The 20,561-nt window shown below is 51.9% G+C and overlaps 1 protein-coding gene across 1 annotated transcript; it reads right to left on the reverse strand.

Moving 5' to 3' along the window:
* Positions 1-2,016: 2,016 nt before the first annotated feature.
* LOC135873725 (small serum protein 2-like) lies at positions 2,017-5,754 on the reverse strand. The gene is made up of 3 exons (XM_065398361.1): positions 5,709-5,754; positions 3,913-4,042; positions 2,017-2,131 (listed from the first exon to the last, which is right to left on the reverse strand). Exons 1-3 carry the CDS (start codon positions 5,752-5,754, stop codon positions 2,017-2,019), a joined length of 291 nt encoding a protein of 96 aa, XP_065254433.1.
* Positions 5,755-20,561: the final 14,807 nt, after the last annotated feature.

Below are 20,561 nucleotides of genomic sequence, written 5' to 3' on the forward strand. Positions count from 1 at the left end.
TGATACGATGGTGCCAGAAGTGGGATCTGAGCTCCTACAAACCTCAGAGGGCAGCAGATGAAGTTTGCTTACAAGGGGCAGGTGTAATGACCTGGAAAGTGTGTATGTTTGCACACTGCCATCTACCAGATGAATTATAGCCATGCTGGTCTCTAGGCAGGAGTGTTTGAGGTCTGTCCTTTATGCTGATTGGTCATGGCTATGGTGCAATATACAGTTATAAGAGTTGTGCAAGTGAAAACAGTGGAAGGCTCTGGCACCGAAAGTATCTGTGATAGGGCCCGATATATACAGAGAAACATTTCATGGGAGAGGGGAGTATTCAGTAGAACCTCAAGTCAGGGACACAAATACCTTTACACTGGCTTATGGGAAACATTTGCCTCCATCTGTCTTGCTGTAGCGATAGCTAAGCCCAGACGTGTGTTTTATTTTTGAAAAAAAGCCATGGGTCTGAGTATCCTGCTGCCAGTGAGTCACTGATCAACAAACAGGCTGCAGTGTAACCTCTCTGGGGCAGAGACTGTCGTGGGTATGCAGGGCCGACTTTAGCAGGTGCGGGGCCCCACGCCGGGATGCGAATTGTCTCGCGCCCCATCCCGCCCAAACTCTGCCCTGCCCCCGCCCCCTCCCTGCCCCATTGGATCTCTCCCCAAATCTCCGCCCTGGCCCCGCCCCCAGCCCCGCCCCCTCCCTGCCCCATTGGATCCCTCCCCAAATCCCCGCCCTGGCCCCGCATCTTCCCCAAGCACGCCGCATTCCTCCTCCTCACCCCTCCCTCCCAGGCTTGCGCTGATCAGCTGTATGGCGGCGCAAGCACTGGAGGGAGGGGGGAGAAGCAGGATGCGGCTTTTTTTTTTTTTTTTCCCCACTCCACCGGCAGCCCCGGACGTTGCAGGGCCTTCTTAGGCGCGGGGCCCCATTCCGGGGAATCGGCCAAATCGGCTTAAAGCCGTCCCTGTTGGTATGGCATGTTTGTACAGTCCCTAGTCCCATGGGGCCCTGATCCCTGACTGGGAATGTTCGGTGCTATCGCAGAGTAAATAATAAATTATATTTACAAAACGTAATGAAGGTTTCAAAGCCAAGTCCTCGGAAGTTAGGAAATACCAGAATTCAGGTTGTCTGGGCAGCCTTAATCCTGTTCCCCTGTGGGCATGCATTATGCTACAGTCTTTAATAACATCACCCCTGTCTCCTTCATTGCACGGGATTGTGCATGCATTGCATCTCTGTGGGGCATGAGGCCTTTCTCAGTAGAGGTGCTGTGACAGGCACAAAATCAGTAACACCAGTGAGAAGAAGAGCGGCTGAAACACATGGTCTCCTGGTTCCCAGCCTTTGTAACACTCCAAGGCCAAAGGGTTTTTTGACAGGGCATGTGGAGGGGTAAGTCAAGGCTGAGCTCTGTGTGGAATGCTAATGCCACCTTGAGGGACCATTCCAAAACCAAAACGTACAACAGAAGGAAAAGGGGATTTTCTACTGCTTAGGCCGTGACCAAGTCTGTTCAGGCTCTCACAGGAGGCCAATTCATGGTACTTCCCTGATTCGGGGACTAGCCTATGCCAAATTTCAAAGCCCTGCTGCAAATCATGGAGTCTCTAGAGCGTCTCAGCAAACAGTAGCAAGAATTGTCCGAATGGAAAGTGTTAGGCAACTCTCATAGAGGAGTTAGTGACGCTCCCTGTTATCCTCATCATTCTTCAGAAACCCCTAGAACTGAACACTCCCTGCATTCAGACGTTTGCATTCAGATCTGGACATAACTTGATGGTCAGTGTCCTTTTCCGGTACATTCTGTTCAATAGTTAGTGTGAAAGATACTGAGAGCACCTTAGATACATTCCATAGAGGGTGAGAATTCCAGACTAAAGCCCCCACACGCCCATACCCAGAACAGATCCCTCTTTCTGGAATTCCCAACATTCCCCCAAGAGAACACTGAGACATCTACAAGGAGTCAGATGCAAATATGCGATTTATTTACTTTCCCCTGCTGGAAACGGCATGTTTTTAAAATGGGGTGCATGGCGCAAAGGGGTCATTCTTCTTATGTAATTTATATTCACACCGCTCCTCATCAATGGTTGCTTCACACCCTTCGGGGGCCTCCACGACACCGCCATATCTAGAAGAGAGGGAGAGAGCAGGAGAGACCAGTGAGATACACACCATAGAGACTATGCACTAGCACAAATGCCCTCAAACATATGGAGCACTTCTTCAAATACAGAGCCTGGGGTGAATCCCGCCCTGCCAACCTTAGTCTGATCCTAGCCCTGCTTGGGAACACATGTAGTGCGTAGTTGTGCATATTCTTAGGTTCCAAGGCCACACGGGATGTAACATGAAGTAGTAACTTAGGTCAAGATTAAGGAGACTGTCCCCTCATTTGGGCTGTTTATTGTCTCTCCCTGGGTGTAGTATAGTACTTTATGGCTCAGATCCTCAGTGGGTATAACTCAGCATTGCTCATTGATTTAAGTGGAGCTACGCTAATTGACACCAGCTGAGGATCAAGCCCTGTATTTATTAGCACTGAATCTCCCATCACTGCTTGCACCCACCACTGCTCCAATCACTTTGCAGTTTGGGTTTGTCCTCCTGTGGCTTTGATGCCCCACATTTCAGTGTTATCCACAAATATGATGATGGTTGAACGTACATTGAAGAACCCCCTGACAAAGAGTGACAGGAAACAGCCACGGGTGTTGCCAAAAGGGGTCAAAAGAAGTCTCTGGAAACTCTGCAAGAGTGCTGGACATGCTACAACTAGCAGGAAACCTCACTGCTTGAAGCCTGCCAAATGCTGCATTATTATAGAATCCTAGAAATGTAGGACTGGAAGGGACCTTGGGAGATCTTCTGGTCCAGTCCCCTGCACTCACAGCAGGACTAGGTATTATCTCGACCATCCCTGACAGGTGTTTGTCTAACCTGCTCTTAAAAACTACAGTGATGGAGACTCCACAACCTCCCTGGGCAATTTATTCCAGTGTTTAACCACCCTGACAGTTCGGAAGTTTTTCCTAATGTCCAACCTAAACCTCCCTTGCTGCAATTTAAGCCCATTGCTTCTTGTCCTGTCCTCAGAGCTCTAACAAGAACAGGTTTCCATCCGCCTGCTTGTCACAACCTTGTATGAACTTGCTGACTGTTATCATGTGCCCCCTGCTATGTTTTGTTTTGTCTCTGGCAGCATATCGTGCCCCTCCCCCTTAGCTTTGTCCGCATCTGTTCCTAGACTGGCGATGGGCATTGACACTTTCTGCTGGACGGCGCCGTAATGAAGCCCTGTCTGCTGATAGCCGACACCATTGTTCCATAGATCGCACATTATGACCGAAGCAGCGATGCAGACCGCCTGGCTGAGTGTGCCGAGGGTCCCAGCAAACCTTCAGGTGTATTGCCTCTGCGGGCTCTAGCCACAAAAGAGCAGTACAATCTTGCACACTTCAAAGAGCTTTTCGGAGCAGTCTCTGCCCACTGCGGCTGGCTCCAGGGATGAGCAGGGCTGGGCCTGAATGGCCTCCCTCCTCCGCTGGGTGTGAGGCAGCCGCGTGGGTGGTGTGTGAACCCCCCGTTCTTGGAGGCTAACCTCTGTCCCTGCCCCTTCCGCCCGAGGCCCTGCCCCTACCCCGCCCCTTCCTCTCTGCTCCCCCGCTGGAGCCCCGAGCCCCCGACCGTGGCCAGAGGAGCCCCGCCCCAGCCGCCCTGAGTCCCGGCCTGTTCACCGGCCCAAGCCCCAGGCCACCGACCAGCCCAAACATATCCCATGCAATCTGCTGGAAGCTCCTGCTCCTTAGAAGAGGATGGTGTCATTTTCCAGAGCTCTGTTCAGGGTCCAGCCTCTTTTTGGCAAGACTTTTCAAATTGATTGGCAAACTAAGGCCTTCAGGCGTTACCTACCTTGTACAGCACGACATGGTCGTGCCCTCACAGGTGCACCTCAGGCAGTGACGGGAATTCCAGGTGGCCCCAACTGGGTGCTCACTTTTATCTAAAGGATCCAAACACCCTTGCGGAAGCACCAGTTCACCTACAAAAAGATATTGTCCATTGGGGTAGGCAGTGGTGTTGTAGCCAGGTTGGCCCCAGGACGTTAGGGAGACATAGCTGTGCTAATAACTTGTGATGAGTTATCTGTTCCACCTTGATGCTCAGTGCTCCTTTCTCAGACCTGCAGAAGAGCTCCATGTAGCTCGAAAGCTTGTCTCTCTCACCCACAGAAGTTGGTCCAATAAAAGGTATTACCTCCCCCACCTTGTCTCTGTAAGATAATAAGATACACTCCAGCCCTTCCACACATGGCAACCCCGGTACCTCAAACTGCAACTAAAGGGACCACTCCAGAAACCCTTATTCTGTTTAAAACTCCCCTGGAATGCAATGCGAGGAGCGCAGGGTTTAGTCCAAAGCTATTAGAAGGTGAGATCGAGCTACAAGGAAGGGGGTAGATAAATATTATTCAAAGGACGATTGAGTTGTAGATTTTTGGGCCCATAATCATCTAGTCTGACCTGCTGCCTGGCACAGGCCATAGAACTTCACCCAGCAACTTCTGTATCGAACCCAGTAACGTATGGGCTGACAGGGAAGGGCTTTTCTTGCAAAGATCTGAACTAGCTCCACTCAGTTTGGAAAAGGATCCAGATGTTCTGATGGGGACCTGCACACCTTGAAACCCTTTTTGGGTGGAAATCAGGTAGGATCTCAAGACCAAGCTCTGGGGAATTTCAGTGCTCCCTGGTCTGGTGCCTCAGGCAGTGTTTCAGCAGTTTGGGCAGGTGGGATGAGGCCAGAAAACGACAAGTAAACAAACTCAAAGTTCACCAGGTATTTTCACCCCCAACATAAAGTTTTGATTCGGTTTTGGGGAAAGGTTCCTGCCTCACTGAGATCCTGTGAGTCTTAACTCATTAAAGAGTGAAACTCACCCCTATGCGGAGAGCTAGCACCAGGTCTGTGCACCATCGAAATCCCACATAAGCCCTGAAAGACCTAGGCTGGACTGAAATTCAATGGGACTTGAATGGCTAACTCCTGTAGACTCCTTTGAAATTCAGTCTGACCCTTAGATGGTTCATAGGCATCATGCTGGCCTTCTTTGCAGGGTAAATTTCACTCTCATGTTTGTAATGTGAGTTAGAGCCTCATATGGAAGGTGCTGGGAATGTGCCGAGTGCTACTTACTACTCAAGTGTCTTGCGTTTTGAACTAACCCATTTCACCCATCCATCGTAATTACCCACTCCTGGTGCCTTAGGATTAGCGCTGGGTGAAAAAGGCAGATGAGGTGACACCAAAACATGTCATGAGTTCATGTCGGTTTCACCAAATTGTATTGTGATGAATAAAACAAAGAAAAATAATTCTAAAAAAGTCAAACTTTAAAAAAACGTTCAAGATTGAAACAAAACATTTTGTTCGACCCAAAATGAGTTGGGTTTTGGTTTTTGTTTTTTTAACTTTTCAATTAATCAAACATTTCATTTTTGGTTTGACCTGAAACAATGTTTTAAAAAAGTTTTCGGCACTGCCAGGAAACTGACAAATCCATTATCTGCACAGGTCTGCTTAAGGTATATGATGTACATTTGGCAGGGGGGTAAATACCAATCCTATTAGTTACCGGGTCCTGTAACATAATTACTTTGCTAATTAACGTGCTTTGCTAATTGAAACACTCAGGAGTGTGGCTTCACCTTCCTGGAAAGGTTTTTCAGAACTGCAGCAGCACTTAAGCCGCATGCCCGTGCTCCATTTCTGCCTTTTGACAGTCTCTTTAATAAGCCCCAGCAAACTGCTGATCAAATGCCTTTGTATGAGCCTGGCAGCAGTGCTGTCAAAGTGCCCTGTTCTCACCCTGCACACGCTGCCAGGGACTTGCTGGGAGTAACGGCCTCAAGAGAAGAGTAATGAGTTTCATAAACTTGACTTGGTTTATTTCTGAAGGTTACTGTGTAACGGAGAGCCACCTGGGGTCTGTAATGGCCAGATCTCAACTGTGAGGAGAAGGAAGTTCACCTTGTGAAAGAAGAAATTTCTTGGCTCCTGGGCTCTTTCTCGTATGGGTGCAGCAGAACAGAGACCCGCTCTGCAGAGTGGCTGTGAGTGTACATGTGGGCATGCGTCCATGGAAGCGCATGGAAAGACAAAGACACAGGACAGTGAAGGGCTCATAACACTGGCTAGACCAATGCTGCGCCTGAGTCCTGGCCTGCTGTCTCACCCACAGCTCCAGCAAGGCACTTCTCTCCTGGCCTGCAAGGCCCACGGCTTGTCTGGGACTAGCTCAGATTCTGCCACATGTGCCAAACAACCTCAGTTAATAATTATAACTTTACCCTCTTTTATCTGCACTTTGTTGTTCGTCAGAAAGCAGGCTCCGTGGCAGACAGCCAGGCTGGCAGAGAGCACAGTCAGACAGAGCAGGGTCTTCTGCAAAAGATGCAACAGAACTCATGGAAACAGCTTCACAACTTCCCTACAGAACCACCCTGGAGTTCCTGCCCTCCAACACCCAGCTGCATTCAGAACACGCAGCCCACTCTGTTGGAGCCTTAACCAGCAGCTGTACAAGAATGGGCATAGTTCTCATGAAAGCAAGCAAGGAGCTATTCTCTTGGTGTGTCCCTCCAGCAAACCTTGGCAGACTGCAAACCACAGAGCAGGTCCAGCACAAACAGTGACCATGCGAGCTTCCCCACGCTGCCCTGCCAACAGAGGGGCCGGAACTAGGGGTGCAGGAGGTGCTGCCGCACCCCCTGGCTGGAAGTGGTTTCCATTATATCCAGGGTTTACAGTTTGGTTCAATGGCTCTCAGCACCTCCACTATAAAAATTGTTCCAACCCCCCTGCCTGCCAATGTGCGCTAACCCTGACTTTCATAGCTTCGAAGGCCAGACGGGACCATTGTGCTCATCTAGTCGGACCTGCTGTACAACACAGGCCATGAAACGTCCCCCACAATAATTCCCGGTGCAGATCTGTTAGAAAAACAGCCAGTCTTGATTTAAACCTTGTCAGGGATGGAGAATCCACCACGACCCTGGGTGAGTTGTTCCAGTTGTTAATTACTCTCACTGTTCAAAATTTACATCTTGTTTCCAGTCTGAATTTGTCTAGCTTCAACTCCCAGCCATTGGATGATGTCAGACCTTCTTCTGCTAGACTGAAGAGCCCAGTATCAAATCTTTGTTCCCCGTGTAGATACCTATAGGCTGGGATCAAGTCACCCCTTGACCTTCTCTTTGTTAAGCTAAATAAATTAAGGTCCTTGTGTCTCTCACTCTCAGGCAGGTTTTCTAATCCTTTAATCATTCTCGTGGCTCTTCTCTGCCCTCCTCTCCAATTTATCAACATCCTGCTTGGATTGTGGGCACCAGAACTGGACACAGGATCCCAGCAGCGGTTGTGCTACAGCCAAATACAGAGGTGACATCACCTTTCAACTCCTACTCCAGATTCCCGTTATGCATCATAGAATCATAGAATCTCAGGGTTGGAAGGGACCTCAGGAGGTATCTAGTCCAACCCCCTGCTCAAAGCAGGACCAATTCCCAACTAAATCATCCCAGCCAGGGCTTTGTCAAGCCTGGCCTTAAAAACCTCTAAGGAAGGAGATTCCACCACCTCCCTAGGGAACCCATTCCAGTGCTTCACCACCCTCCTAGTGAAATAGTTTTTCCTAATATCCAACCAAGACCTCCCCCACTGCAACTTGAGACCATTTCTCCTTGTTCTGTCAGCTGGTACCACTGAGAACAGTCTAGATCCATCCTCTTTGGAACCCCCTTTCAAGTAGTTGAAAGCAGCTATCAAATCCCCCCTCATTCTTCTCTTCTGCAGACTAAACAAGCCCAGTTCCCTCAGTCTCTCCTCATAAGTCATGTGCCCCAGCCCCCTAATCATTGTTGTTGCCCTCTGCTGGACTCTTTCAATTTTTCCACATCCCTGGATGTCACTAGCTCTTTTGGCCACGGTGTCTCACTGGGAGCTGATTATCTACCACAACCCCAAATCTTTGCCGGGGTCCCTGCTTCCCAGGACACAGTCCCCCAGCCGGCGTTCTTTGTTCCTAGATGTCTACATTGACATCATTAAAACACACGTTGTTTGCTTGCGCCCAATAGACATATCTCTACTGGGGACAGATCGTCCCCAGGACTGAGCCCATTCAAACCTTGAGTTCTCCGCTGAGTCTGCCAACGAGTGAATCAATTAACCCCAGCTGTGAGATTGGCAGTTTTTGCCATGTGGACAGCTGCCTGCCTGGTATGGGGCACAGGCAGACGTGTGTTTTCTTGACAAAACTCAGCTCACGCCAGCCAAACAGCTACAAGGCGGCAACAACGTTCTGTCATTACCAACCTGGGCTGGATTGGAACCAGTGACCCAGAGGGGAGGGGACATTATTAGTATCATTTTATTTTATTATCCAAAGAACCCCCAGGCTTTACAATGATCAGCTGTATCATCATCAAACAGCAGCTCAAATGAGCGCTGCAATGTGAAAGCTACGTTTGTTTTCAGACTGCCTGGGTTACTGGCAGTGATGAATAACATGGGTAAAGGGCTCCCCAGCCTGGTGCAAAGCATGGAGCAGGAGGCATTCTACCCCCATGGGATCATACCCAATGCCACTGGGTGAGATTTTCCAAAAAAGCACAAGTTCCATTGACTGGGAACCTCTGAAAATTTCATCCCTTGTTTATAACCACTCATTCTCTTATTCTGGGGGACAGTCCTCCCAGAGTACCCCTTATCTCCTCCCTTTTTCACAACCCCTCCCGGCCATAATGCTAATCTGCCCGTCTGCATGAGGCACGTTTCCCTTTGGGTCCCATCACAGCCATGCCAGAGTGAGCCAGAGGCTTCTCCCAACGCACGCACGCTGCCCTCGGCAGCTACAAGATGAAGCAGGGGGAAAGTCACAACAAAGATCTGTTTGGTCCTGAGGGGGGCAGAGATTTGTGTGTCCAACTAGGGAGCGCAGGATCGGGCCCTAACCGTGTTCTCTGAGTAGGTCTACACTGAAAAAGCAGCCCCGTGGCAGCGCATGTCAGGGACTCAGACTCACAGGGCTAAAGAGAGCCGTGTAGATATTCAGGCTTGGCCTTGAGACCCTCCCCACGTACCGGGTCTCAGAGCCCAAGCTCCAGTCTCATCCCAGGCATCTCCAGGGCTATTGTTAGCTGTGAGCCGGAGTCAGTCGACCCAGGTCTGACACTCACTGCCGCGGGTCATTTTTTGCAGTGCAAACGTACTCTCTTGGACTTCAGTTCTTGGGCTCTAGAATCTTCCTCCTTTGGAGGTTTCCCTGGCTGACTGACGTTTGAAAAGCTACGGCTTTTGCTTGGCTACAACACTTCCACTTGAAGGGACCTTAGAATCGGGCATTTAAACCCAGGCCCAATACGTCAGAACAACAGGCAGCCCTACGGGGGCTCCCGGGAGGGGATTCCGTGGGAACGGTGCTCGCGGGCCGCACTGTCACAGCGCTGGGCAACCTGTCCCAGTGTGGAGCTGCTGCCAGTCCGCCTTTCCGCACACCCTCTCTCTAGCTACCTATTGACTGGGCAGGGGCAACGAGTTGTATGGGCCTGTGGTGCCCGGGCTCCAGCAATATTCAGGGCCCGGGGCCCAGCTCCACCAATGTTTGGGGTCTCTCCCCTGGCCCCTGCCTGCCGCCCCCACGCGCCTCCCCCAGACCGTCCCTGCCATAGGCGGCGAGTTATATGGGCCCATGGTGCATGGGCTCCAGCAATATTCAGGGCCCGGGGCCCGGCTCCACCAATATTTGGGGTCTCTCCCCCGGCCCCCATGCGCCTCCCCCAGACCGTCCCTGCCTCTCCCCTGCAGCTCCACGCTCCCAACATCAACTGCCGCCGCGGGGTCCTAGCGCCCCCCCATCCGCTAGTGGCAGGGCAGGCTGCCCTTACTCTGCCCTTCCGTCTCGGACCCTTACATTTTCCGGCAGGACCCTCCACCAGCACAGGGCCCCCCCGCCGGCAGTCACCGCTCCTGCCCCATGCTGGGCAAGGGGCAACCTCATCCCTCACCCCCAGTGAGGGTACAGTGAGGGGCAGCAGCAGGGGAGGAGGTGCACATGTGATAGCAGATCCTCTCCCCCCAGCACCCACCACAGGGGAGGCGAAGGGGCTTCCTGGACCTGAGAGGGGCCCTAGGAGCACGTGTAGTGACAGTGGTGCGAGGTGAGTGTGGTGCAGGGGGGATGGGGATGGGGATGGGGATGGGGATGTGGGGGGGCCCTCCCCCAGAGCTCACTGCTGCCAGCAGGGAGAGGGCTGGGGGAGTCCTCCTCTCTGGCCCCGGGGCAGCCTGCCTGCACCCCAAACTCATCCCCAGCCCTGCCCCACCCCAGAGCCCGCACCCCCAGCCAGATCCCTCACCCCCTGCACCCCATCCCTCTGCCCCATTCCTGAGCCCCTCCCACACCCCAAACACCTCATCCCCAGCCACAGCCCTCATCCCCCCGCACCCTAACCCTCTGCCCCAGCCCTGAGCCCCCTCCTGCATCATGAACCCCTCATCCCCAGCCCCACCCAACAGCCGTCACCCCACACCCCTCATCCCCAGCCCCACCCCACAACCCTCACCCCTGCACCCAATCCCTCTACACCCCCTCCCATCCCCAAACTCCATCCCAGAGCCTACACCCCTCATCTGCTCCTGCACCCCCACCCGCTGCCCCAGCCCAGAGCCTGCACCCAGCAACCAAACTCCATCCTAGAGCCTGCACCTCAGACCCCCTCCCCCACCCAAACTCCCTCCCAGAGCCCAACCTCTCACCCCTCCTGCACCCAAACTCCATCCCAGAGCCTGCACCCCTCACCCCCTCCTGCACCCCCACCCCTTGCCCCAGCCCAGAGCCTACACCCAAACTCCCTCCCAGAGCCTGCATCCCTATCCCCTGCCCCAGCCCAGGGCCTGCACCCAGACCTCCTCCCCGCACCCAAACTCCCTCCCAGAGCCTTAGGCAGGTGGGGGGTGGGCTTGGGGGGGCGTGGAGTTTGCGGGGGAGGGTTCTGGGCACCACCAAAATTTCTACAAACCTACCACCCCTGTGACTGGGAGATCTGGGCTGCTTGCTCTAGCAAACGTAGCCTGTTTCCATCACAACAACAGCATGTGAGCTCTGCTCCTCGGGCAGAACAGGGTGTATGAGATGAGAAACAACCCAAGAAATCACGTCTAAACACTTACAGCGCTGTACAAAACTAAGGACAAGGGTACTGATACTAGAGCACCACGGTCCCTTCTGGCCTTGCAGTCCATGACCAGGACTCAGGACAAAGGATGGTTTATGGAGGGTTTAGCAGAAAGCTGGCACTGCATTAATCCTTGCTCTCCCTTCAGCATTGCATATGTCAGGGGACTGTTGGCCTCTTACTAACATGCAGTGGGGGTGTACTGGTTGGCTGCTCCCAGCACCAAAAGAGAGAGGAAGAGTGGATGGGAAATCAGGATCCTGAGACTGACAGTCCCCAGGGGCAATGGGGAGAGGCCAACGCTCCAGGTCAGCCTGATTAACAGGGCGGGCAGGCTAATGGGGGAGTCAGGAGGCCGGGGGGTGGGGAGACTTCCTACGTGTGAGTGCGCCCCAGCTAAGGAGAGAGCAGGGGCCAAGCTGAGCTGGGGAGCAGAGCGGTGCCAGCCAGAGCCAGAGAGAACCACAGAAGCAGCCCAGAGAGCAGACCTGTGCTGGGAGCAGAGCTGCAGCACCCAAAGGGGCCAGAAAAAGCAGCCCAGGGGGCTGGAGGCAGAGCAGCAGCGGGGCTGGGGCTGGAGCCGTCCGGAGCCAGGTGAGCAGCTGGGGAGAGGAGGGGGACCCTGGGCAGTGGGCCCAGCGCAGGGAGATGCCCCCAGCCCAGAGGCTCTGCAGGCCAGACTTGGAGGGGGATCGTAACCCTGACGGGGCGGGGGTGACGCTGGGAAGAAGGGTCCTGCCACCTAGCGCCTGAGGGCGTGTGGCCACCACCAGAGCAAGTGGCCGACCCGCAGCATCGCTGCAGCACAGCCAGGGCCTGGGCAGGGGCCTGGGACGTGTGGGGAACAGACTGAACTTCCCTGACATCCCAGAGACGCTGGTTGTGACGTCCCCGGGCTGCAGAGCAGGGTGACGGGTTTTCCTTTCACCTTTCCCATTTTTTCCTTATTTTTTTAATTGGTTGCTGTTAAATAAATCGTATTTGTTTTGAACTGTATGTAATGATCAGTGGGTCAGGGAGGTGCCCAGTGCAGAGAGAGCACCCCGGAGTGGGGACACCCTAGCCCCTGTCCTAAGTGACCACGACAAGGTTGGGGGTTGAGTCCCCCAGGAATCCTGGGCCCAGCCTTGTTGGGGTTACGAGGACTCTGCCACCCAGGAGATGGAAGGGGAGCCCTCGAGGTCAGGCAGGGCTCTGGGTAAAGGGAGTGGGAGCGAGGACTCAGATCCTTTCACCAGCCCCCTTCACTGGGGTCATGTGTAACCCAGGAAAGTTCCCCCCAATAGCGGGACCATTCCCCCGCTTACACATATGTACCCTTTGTAAAGACCGATTCTCCCTTCCCCCACCCCCTCTTTTTTCTCGTCAGCAGATGTAATCGTTGCATTTGAGATTACGATCCAATGATAAACTGGGCAAATTTTTTGGGGGTGAGGAATAGTTTATTCACAAAAAACATGCTGTTTTGGGTTGACTGAAGCTATTGGCAAATTCAGGTTGAATTCAGCAAAGAGTTTCAGCCAAAAATAAATTACATTTTAAAGCTGAAACACTTCATGTCAAAAAGGAACATTCTGACTTTTTATTTCAAAACAAATCTTTGACCCAAAATAATTTTGTTTTTATTTTTCGGGTCCGCCACCGAACTGAAAAAACAGTTCTTTGCTCGGCTGTGTCCTAATGGAGAGAAGTCTTTAGATTCCTCCAACTTAGATCATCTGTAACCTGATGATGGCTTGAACATTATTTCTCCATAGTAAAGAAACCCCTGACTGAAGACAGACAGAGATCATGGCACAAAGCAGAAAGTTCAACTCACCATCTTGGCTTTTCAGCGTCCTACAGACAGAGCTGGAGTTCACTAAGAAATGGCTCCAAGGGTCAGACAGTTCCCTCTGAGGTCTGTCAGGAACCTGCTGCCTTGATTTATAGTCTAGCAGGAGGACCCTGGCTGTTCCCTCCCCTTTTAGAGGAGCTAATGTGCCCAAACATCTTTCAAAAAAGGAGAACCTTTGCTCCTGAGTTTGTTTATTTTGTGCTGAGATCCTGGGGCACCTGACAAAATGTTATTACTGCCACTGATGTTTGCTGATAAGGATGGGCCAAACTTGGAACAGGATCTTCTCATAAAATATCAGGATGAGGCAGTGCCTAAAAAAAAAATCACAACATTCACCTCCTGTGAAAGAAGAAGGAACTGCTGGGTCTGGGTAGAGACACCAGGAACTACTGGTGTTTGTCAGTAGATGAGTTACATTTCTATAGCCCTATTCCCAACCCCAAATGCTTCACCGATGATGTGCACAGATACTCCTTCACCCATCACTGAAATCCAATCCCTTCTGGGTTGCGTTAGAATCATAGAATATCAGGGTTGGAAGAGACCTCAGGAGGTATCTAGTACAACCCTCTGCTCAAAGCAGGACCAACCCCTACTAAATCATCCCAGACAGGGCCTCAAAAACCTCTAAGGATGGAGATTCCCCCACCTCCCCTAGGTAAGCCATTCCAGTGCTTCACCACCCTCCTAGTGAAAAAGTTTTTCCTAATATCCAACCTAAACCTCCCCCACTGCAACTTGAGACCATTGCTCCTTGTTCTGTCCTCTGCCACCACTGAGAACAGCCGAGCTCCATCCTCTTTGGAACCCCCCTTCAGGTAGTTGAAGGCTGCTATCAAATCCCCCCTCACTCTTCTCTTCTGCAGACTAAATAACCCCAGTTCCCTCAGGCTCTCCTCGTAAATCATGTGCCCCAGCCCCCTAATCATTTTCGTTGCCCTCCGCTGGACTCTCTCCAATTTCTCCACATCCCTTCTGTAGTGGGGGGCCCAAAACTGGACACAGTACTCCAGATGTGGCCTCACCAGTGCCGAATAGAGGGGAATAATCACTTCCCTCGATCTGCTGGCAATGCCCCTACTAATGCAGCCCACAGTGCCATTAGCCTTCTTGGCAACAAGGGCACACTGCTGACTCATATCCAGCTTCTCGTCCACTGTAATCCCCAGGTCCTTTTCTGCAGAACTGCTTCTTAGCCAGTCAGTCCCCAGCCTGAACTGTGCTGGAGCGATGGACGGCACACACATCCCTATTCTGGCACGAGCCCCCTTTGCCACTGAGTGCATCAACAGAAAGAGAGACTTTTCCATGGCTAGGCAAGTGCTGGTGGGTCGCCAGGGACGTTTCACTGACATCAGCATGGCCAGGGATGGTGCATGATGTTTGTATCTTTAAGAACACAGGACTTTTCAAAGCTGAAGCAGGGACATTCTTCCCCGACCAGTGCATTACAACTGGGGATATTGAAATGCCAACAGTGATTCTGGGAGCCCAGCCTCCCCTGGCTCACAGAGCCATGTACTAGCCACCTCGACAGCACCGACAGGTTCAGCTACCGGCTCATTAGATTTACAGTCACAATGAAAAGGGAAAGGTAAGTCTCAAAACGCCCTTACGTTATCCCCGTTACATGCTAATTGTCATGTCGGCTTTGCAGCATCTCATCACAGCAGCGCTTTGCAGCACAAGACATGGGGAGCACGGCCTAGTGGGGAGGAGGGTAGAGCTGTTCTGTGAAAAGCTGGGCATGGGTGTAGGACGCGAGCAGTGAATATTGGCAATAGGTTCACGGGCAGGGGTGATTTTGGCTGAGATCTGACTCCTGAGGGTGACAAAGGCACAGAGAACCCAGCTACTACTGGCCTTCCAGAGTCGCCTGGGCTAGTCTGCTGCTAGCCTGTCTGCTGCAATGGGGCCAGCTGATCTCATCGCAGAGGGGTGAGCCAAAGTGCCCTGTGGGGGGGGGGGGGGGGGGAGAAACAAGGCTGCCATCCCTAGAAGTGTTGGGGAGAGGACTGCAGAGGATCTGCGAGGACATTTCATGGAGCGCTCTCAATAGGACAAAAGGGACGTCCCTATTCAGAGAGACAAAGTACCCCAGATGGCGCCCCTGCATAGCCCAACAAACCAAACAACTGCAAAGTGGGCACCGACCGTTTCTCCTCTTGCTACCCAAGCACAGGCCACTGCTCTCATGTGGACGGTCTAACTGGAGTGCCAGGCTATTTTTTTTAATGTATTCCCATACATTTTATTTTCTGACATTATACCAGTAAAGTATGCCATCAAAAGTCAACGTCTTTGTTCTCTACGCTGGTGGCTGGGATGGTGTGACACATCCAGGGTATAATCTGGACTGTTGAACGGCGGGATTCCCTTACACTGCTTTGCTGGAGAACAATCACTTCTCCAGGTTCTGCTCACGCACAGCCTTCAGCATGGAAATTCACTCCCAGCGAAATGCATGAGCACTCTGACCCGTCACTCATGAATTACATACAGGGCAACACCCGCGAATTCTTAGTCCCAGACTTTCCCCCAGAAATGTGTGTCTTGTAGTGCACGGTATCCTCCTGGACAGGACAAGCTCAGCAAATGAAAACGATAATGCACCATCTCTGTTATCCCTAATGGAGTTTCCCACACACTTTAACTCAAACTCACACTGGTTACGGTAAAACAATAACACAAGTGTATTAATGACAGAAAGAGAGATCTTACGTGACTACAAGTGATAAAGCATAAAAGTCAGAATTGGTTAGAAAAAAAAAAGAGAAAAATGCAAGTGAATTCCTAAACTTTAACAAGCGAATGATGTTCGTCCATTGTTATCGATGAAGACCTCAACAACTCATTCTTTCGATGACCGGGCTCTGTGCATCCGAAGATGACTGATCAGTCCGATTCAGGCGTGGAACGTCCTGTCACACGTCGGGCAGACATGTAATGGCACTGTCGATGATGTACGAGCAGCTCTGGACTTGCGCAGCTCACGCTTTTTTTCAGCCTCAGCAATACGCCTCGCCTCAGAGGTATTACTGCCTGTGTGAATGAGGCTGCGCCATGCTGAACTGTTCAGTGCGAAGGTTTTCCATGTGGCGGTGTTGATCTCGAAGGACTTCAAAGAGGTCTTCAGCGTGTCCTTGAACCGCTTCTTTTGTCCTCTATGGGAGCGCTTTCCCTGAGTGAGTTCTCCGTAGAAGAGCTGTTTAGGAATGCGTTCGTCTGACATTCTCACGACATGTCCGGCCCACCTGGTCTGGGCTCTCATCAGCAATGTGTGAACTGACGGCAGACTGGCTCTAGTAAGGACATCAGTATCGGCACTTTGTCCTGCCATCTGATTTTTAGAAGCTTTCGCAGACAGGAAATGTGGAAGTGATTGAGCCTTCGTGCATGACTCCGATAGACAGTCCACGTCTCGCAGGCGTACAGCAGAGTTGGAAGCACCACTGCTCGGTAGACCTTCAGCTTCGTTGGTAGGATTTAAAGCAAGTATCTTTCTCTCACCACAAGTTGTAATAGCTCACAGGTTGGGTTTCCTTTCAGCCAGGAACCCCTCCCCCAGTTCAGGGTCCTTCAGGTGCTCATTGATGACATGAGCAGAGAGCTGGGAGGACGAGGCCCCTGTCTCTCATTCTTATTCTCTCTCCTGTCTTGGAGAATTACCCCCGTCGGGGTGCAGACCAACAGTCTCTTGTGTACGTGAGGTCTGAACTGTCTCTGAAATGAAATGTAAATTTCTTGTTTACGCCTTCCCGGTTCTGAAGAATAGCTGCGGAAGCCGGTGATCACCCTTGAACATCTGGCTGGGGAGCTATTGCGTGGTTGTCTCTGAAAATCTGGGGTGGACCTGCTTGTCTTAACAATGGAGCATGTTATACCAATAATACATAGTAGCATCTAATAACTTCTCAGACAATGTTGATACACACATTTTACCAGGACAACAACGTTCAGCAGATTATGAGTTTTCAAATGATACCTCACAAGGCAACGTACAAAATGTATCATAATCTTGTAAAAGTGGTGACCATAATAGCATCGACCGTCACAGATGGGTGCGATTTTTAAATGTCGAAGAAGGTCACTGGAGGGGAGGGCGAAGGAGGAAGGGAGGTAAATGAGGTTTCAAGCAACAAAAAGGGGAAGAATTACTATGGGGAATAATTCATGTACAAACTTACCCAAGCTCCCTTGCCCTTCAGCAATAGGCTAATCTGTGCTGGCTTGAAGGGACTGGCTTGACTCCAGAGGAGTTTCAAACAGCTCCTGGCTCACGGTATGGTTTGAGCCCCACACTGCATCATCCCGCCCATCTCCTCCTCACTGTTCATGGCAGGTGTCTCTGCCTGGGGTCCTGCAAAGCGTCCACAGTTATGTGCAGGGTGCTGGTGGGGTCAGCTCCGGATCTTCGGCAGCAGGTCTCTCTGGGTGTGTTCGGCGGCACTGAAGGACCTGCCGCCAAAGACCCGCCGAAAACGCTCGTGGGGGCCCCTGCGGGGCTCGGGGCAAATTGCTCCACTTGCCCCCCCTCTGGGCGGCCCTGGGTTTTGAGTCCACTCTCAGTGTTTGAAAACCAAGCGCCCTCTGACAACAGGTCAGGTCTCGGCTCAGCTCCCGATGGTGCCAATCCCAGCGGTGGGAATCGGGATAGCTGCCTGGGCCCTTTCCTGGGGACATATTGCTGCTGCTGCCTCCCCAGACCAGTCGGTCCAACAGGTGGCATTGACAAAGAAAGGCCATCAGCAGCTCAGGCCCAGCCAATGGATATGCCAGAGTGGCACAGCCTCATGTGCTGGGCTAATGGCCATGGGCACCCATTGGGAAGCCAGGCGTTCCAGCCACCGAGAGATTGTCAGGCTTGGGCAGAATTCTCCACAATCTGTCCGGAGTCTGAAGCAGCGACGGGGAAAGATGCAGCTGATGTGGCCACTGGCATGTTCAGGGAAACGGGGGGGAGACTCGGGAAACAGCACCTCTAAACGTGGGGGGGACGGCGGGCGACAGAGGGGCTTTGTTCAACCCACCTCGTCCTGGAACACAGCCAAGGGAGGTTCTCTCTCGCTCTCTGTTTTTATACCCCATGCTCCTCCTCATAGTCTCTAAGACCCTGAAATATCAGCCTGAATGCCTGGCCCAGCGTCACACAGCCTGCAATGGCCAGGCTGGGAGAGACCTGATTCTCATCTCCCGTGAGTTCTACCTCGGCGTAATGCCTTTGACGTCCAGGGAGTCATTATGGCCGAGACAGCGTGAGGGGCAGTGGAGTCTCGCCGAGCAAGGCCCCTCTCCCCTGCACCAGGCTTGTCTCCCATGTCTGGGGGCTGCTTGAGGACTAGATTGTGCATGTTTGCACAGACCTCTCAGGGACTGGGTTGCTTTCCTGCCCACAGACACCTGCCCAGACAGGCTGCCAAGAATAAAGCTGAGTGTGCCTGGTTGAGGGAACTCTCCCACTGAGAGCACAAGATCTCACCGCGATAATACGGCCTCCCCCGTGGATTGCACAGAGGGGAAAAGCTTCTGCAGCTGTGGAACAGCAATTACAGGCTGTCATGTCCTCGGATGCTGCGATGTAGCCTGCCGGGGGGGGGGTCTCTCTTGTGTGTAGCGGGGAAAAGTGAAGCTAGTGGCTATTGAACAAACAGAAACTGCAGGCAGCAGAGGAGGCAGGAGGGACAATCAGATACAAACATTGAACGGTGACTGGAGTTTTTCCTTTCTTCCCACAGATAACAAGTCTAATGACAGCCCCAGGGTGGCAGTTAGTTATGTTTTGTATACAGATTGGCTTGTGGATTCCCCCCCCCCCCCCCCCCCGAGATTGTATGCAGCTAGGGAACAGACTAATGCCTTTTGGCCTCTCCCCTGGGCTGCTGCCTTAGAGCACCATGTTCTGAGGTCTCTGGCTTCTGCCTAGTGCATTGAGCAGGAGCCTGGCAAGCAGGACCCCTGGGTTCTGTCCCCTGCTCTGCCACTCACTTACTTTGTGACCTTGGGCAAGTCACTTTGCCAGCTGGTGCCTCCCTTGCCCCATCTGTAAAATGGGGATCATGAGCCTGCTGAAAAGAGCTTTGGGATCTAGCGGTGACCCATACTGCATATGGCAGTGGGGTTTGGGGAGCTCTAGTCCTACACCCCACCAGTTCTGCATTGACTGTTGTGCTATAAGTATCTAAGAATATACTGGAGGGGTTTAGGGTCCCCATCTTGGATGGGGGAGTCACTGATTGTCCACCCCAAACCTGGGTATTGTGTAGGAACCCTTCTGGGCCTCTCTGTTCTCAGCTGGTGTTTGCATTCTGGTTTGACGTGTATTGGGCTTTCAGGAGGGGGTTGGTACGTCTTCATTCCCTTCAGGATTAGTGGGGGGATGGTCATGTGCTCTGTGAGTGCCGAGCTGGGTGCCTGTCAGCACCCTCTGCCTCCTGAGCTTTGTTTCCCTGGGTGCTTTTTGTGTGTTTGATTTAGTCTCAATAGCAGTTTTGTTGAGTCAGCTGTTATGGTTGATAAAGTGGGGGGGGGAAAAAAAAAAGGACTAATCTGCTTATTTGGTGACAAAGACAGTTTGCTCTTGACTCCGGCTCTCAGCAAAAGGATTCTGGCAGTATTTATTTTCGTGCACATAAGAATGACCAATATACAGCGCTGTTGATTTTCAGCTTATTTGAACAAACATTAATTGGTCCTTGCAACACCCTTTGCTTTGTCTCTCCTGTTATTTTGGCACTGCTGGGATTACCTAGTTAATGCAGAGAGCGTTAAAGGATTTTTAAAAACAGTTCCGTTTCACAAGCTCATAAATGGTTGATGGCTGGCGTGGCTTGGATTTTACAATGGTCCTGTCTTTGCACTAGTGACAACTGAGCAAAACGGAGCAGAATGCAATGCTAACCCAAGTGAACAGCCCACATGGAAAGTCTGTCGTCTGAGATACAGCCCCATCAGTTCTGTACAATTTGGGGGACTCCATTCACTGAAACTGGAATAGTGAAATGTACTTTTCACCTCTCTGCACCAGTGTTGCCCCGTGAACTATTTGCAATAGTTTCTACCAGTTTGCCTGGTACTGGAGTCAGGCTAACCAGCCTGTAATTGCCTGGATCACCTCTGTGGCCCTTTTTAAAAATCAGCATCACCTTAGCTACCTTCCACTCATCTGGTACAGAGGCTTGTTTCAGCGATAGGCTACATACCACAGTTAGCAGTTCTGCAACTTCAGATTTGAATTTTGTCAGAACTCGGGGGTGAATCCCATCTGGTCCGGGTGTCTTATCACTGTTTAATTTGTCAATTTGTACCAAAACCTCCTCTGTTGACGCACCAGCGTGGGACAGTACTTCAGATTTGCATAAATGTCCATTGCCTATCCCATGGCTATCTCCAGGTGCAAATACCCATTTGGCATGTGAATTGATGGGCTTCCAAGCCACCAATTTCCCAGGCAGACTTAAGCAGCAGTTTGGAAACTTGGTCAAGAG

Source organism: Emys orbicularis, chromosome 2, assembly GCF_028017835.1.
Source record: "Emys orbicularis isolate rEmyOrb1 chromosome 2, rEmyOrb1.hap1, whole genome shotgun sequence".
Lineage (NCBI taxonomy): Eukaryota > Metazoa > Chordata > Testudines > Emydidae > Emys > Emys orbicularis.

Bases quoted from the DNA above. Each gene is read 5' to 3' on its own strand.
- LOC135873725 (XM_065398361.1), bottom strand. From the start codon at position 5,754: ATGCGGCTTAAGTGCTGCTGCAGTTCTGAAAAACCTTTCCAGGAAG. The intron at 4,043-5,708 runs GTGAAGCCACAC...ATCTTTTTGTAG, and splicing joins TGAAAAACCTTTCCAGGAAG to GTGAACTGGTGCTTCCGCAA. The intron at 2,132-3,912 runs GTAGGTAACGCC...CCTCTCTTCTAG, and splicing joins ACCATGTCGTGCTGTACAAG to ATATGGCGGTGTCGTGGAGG.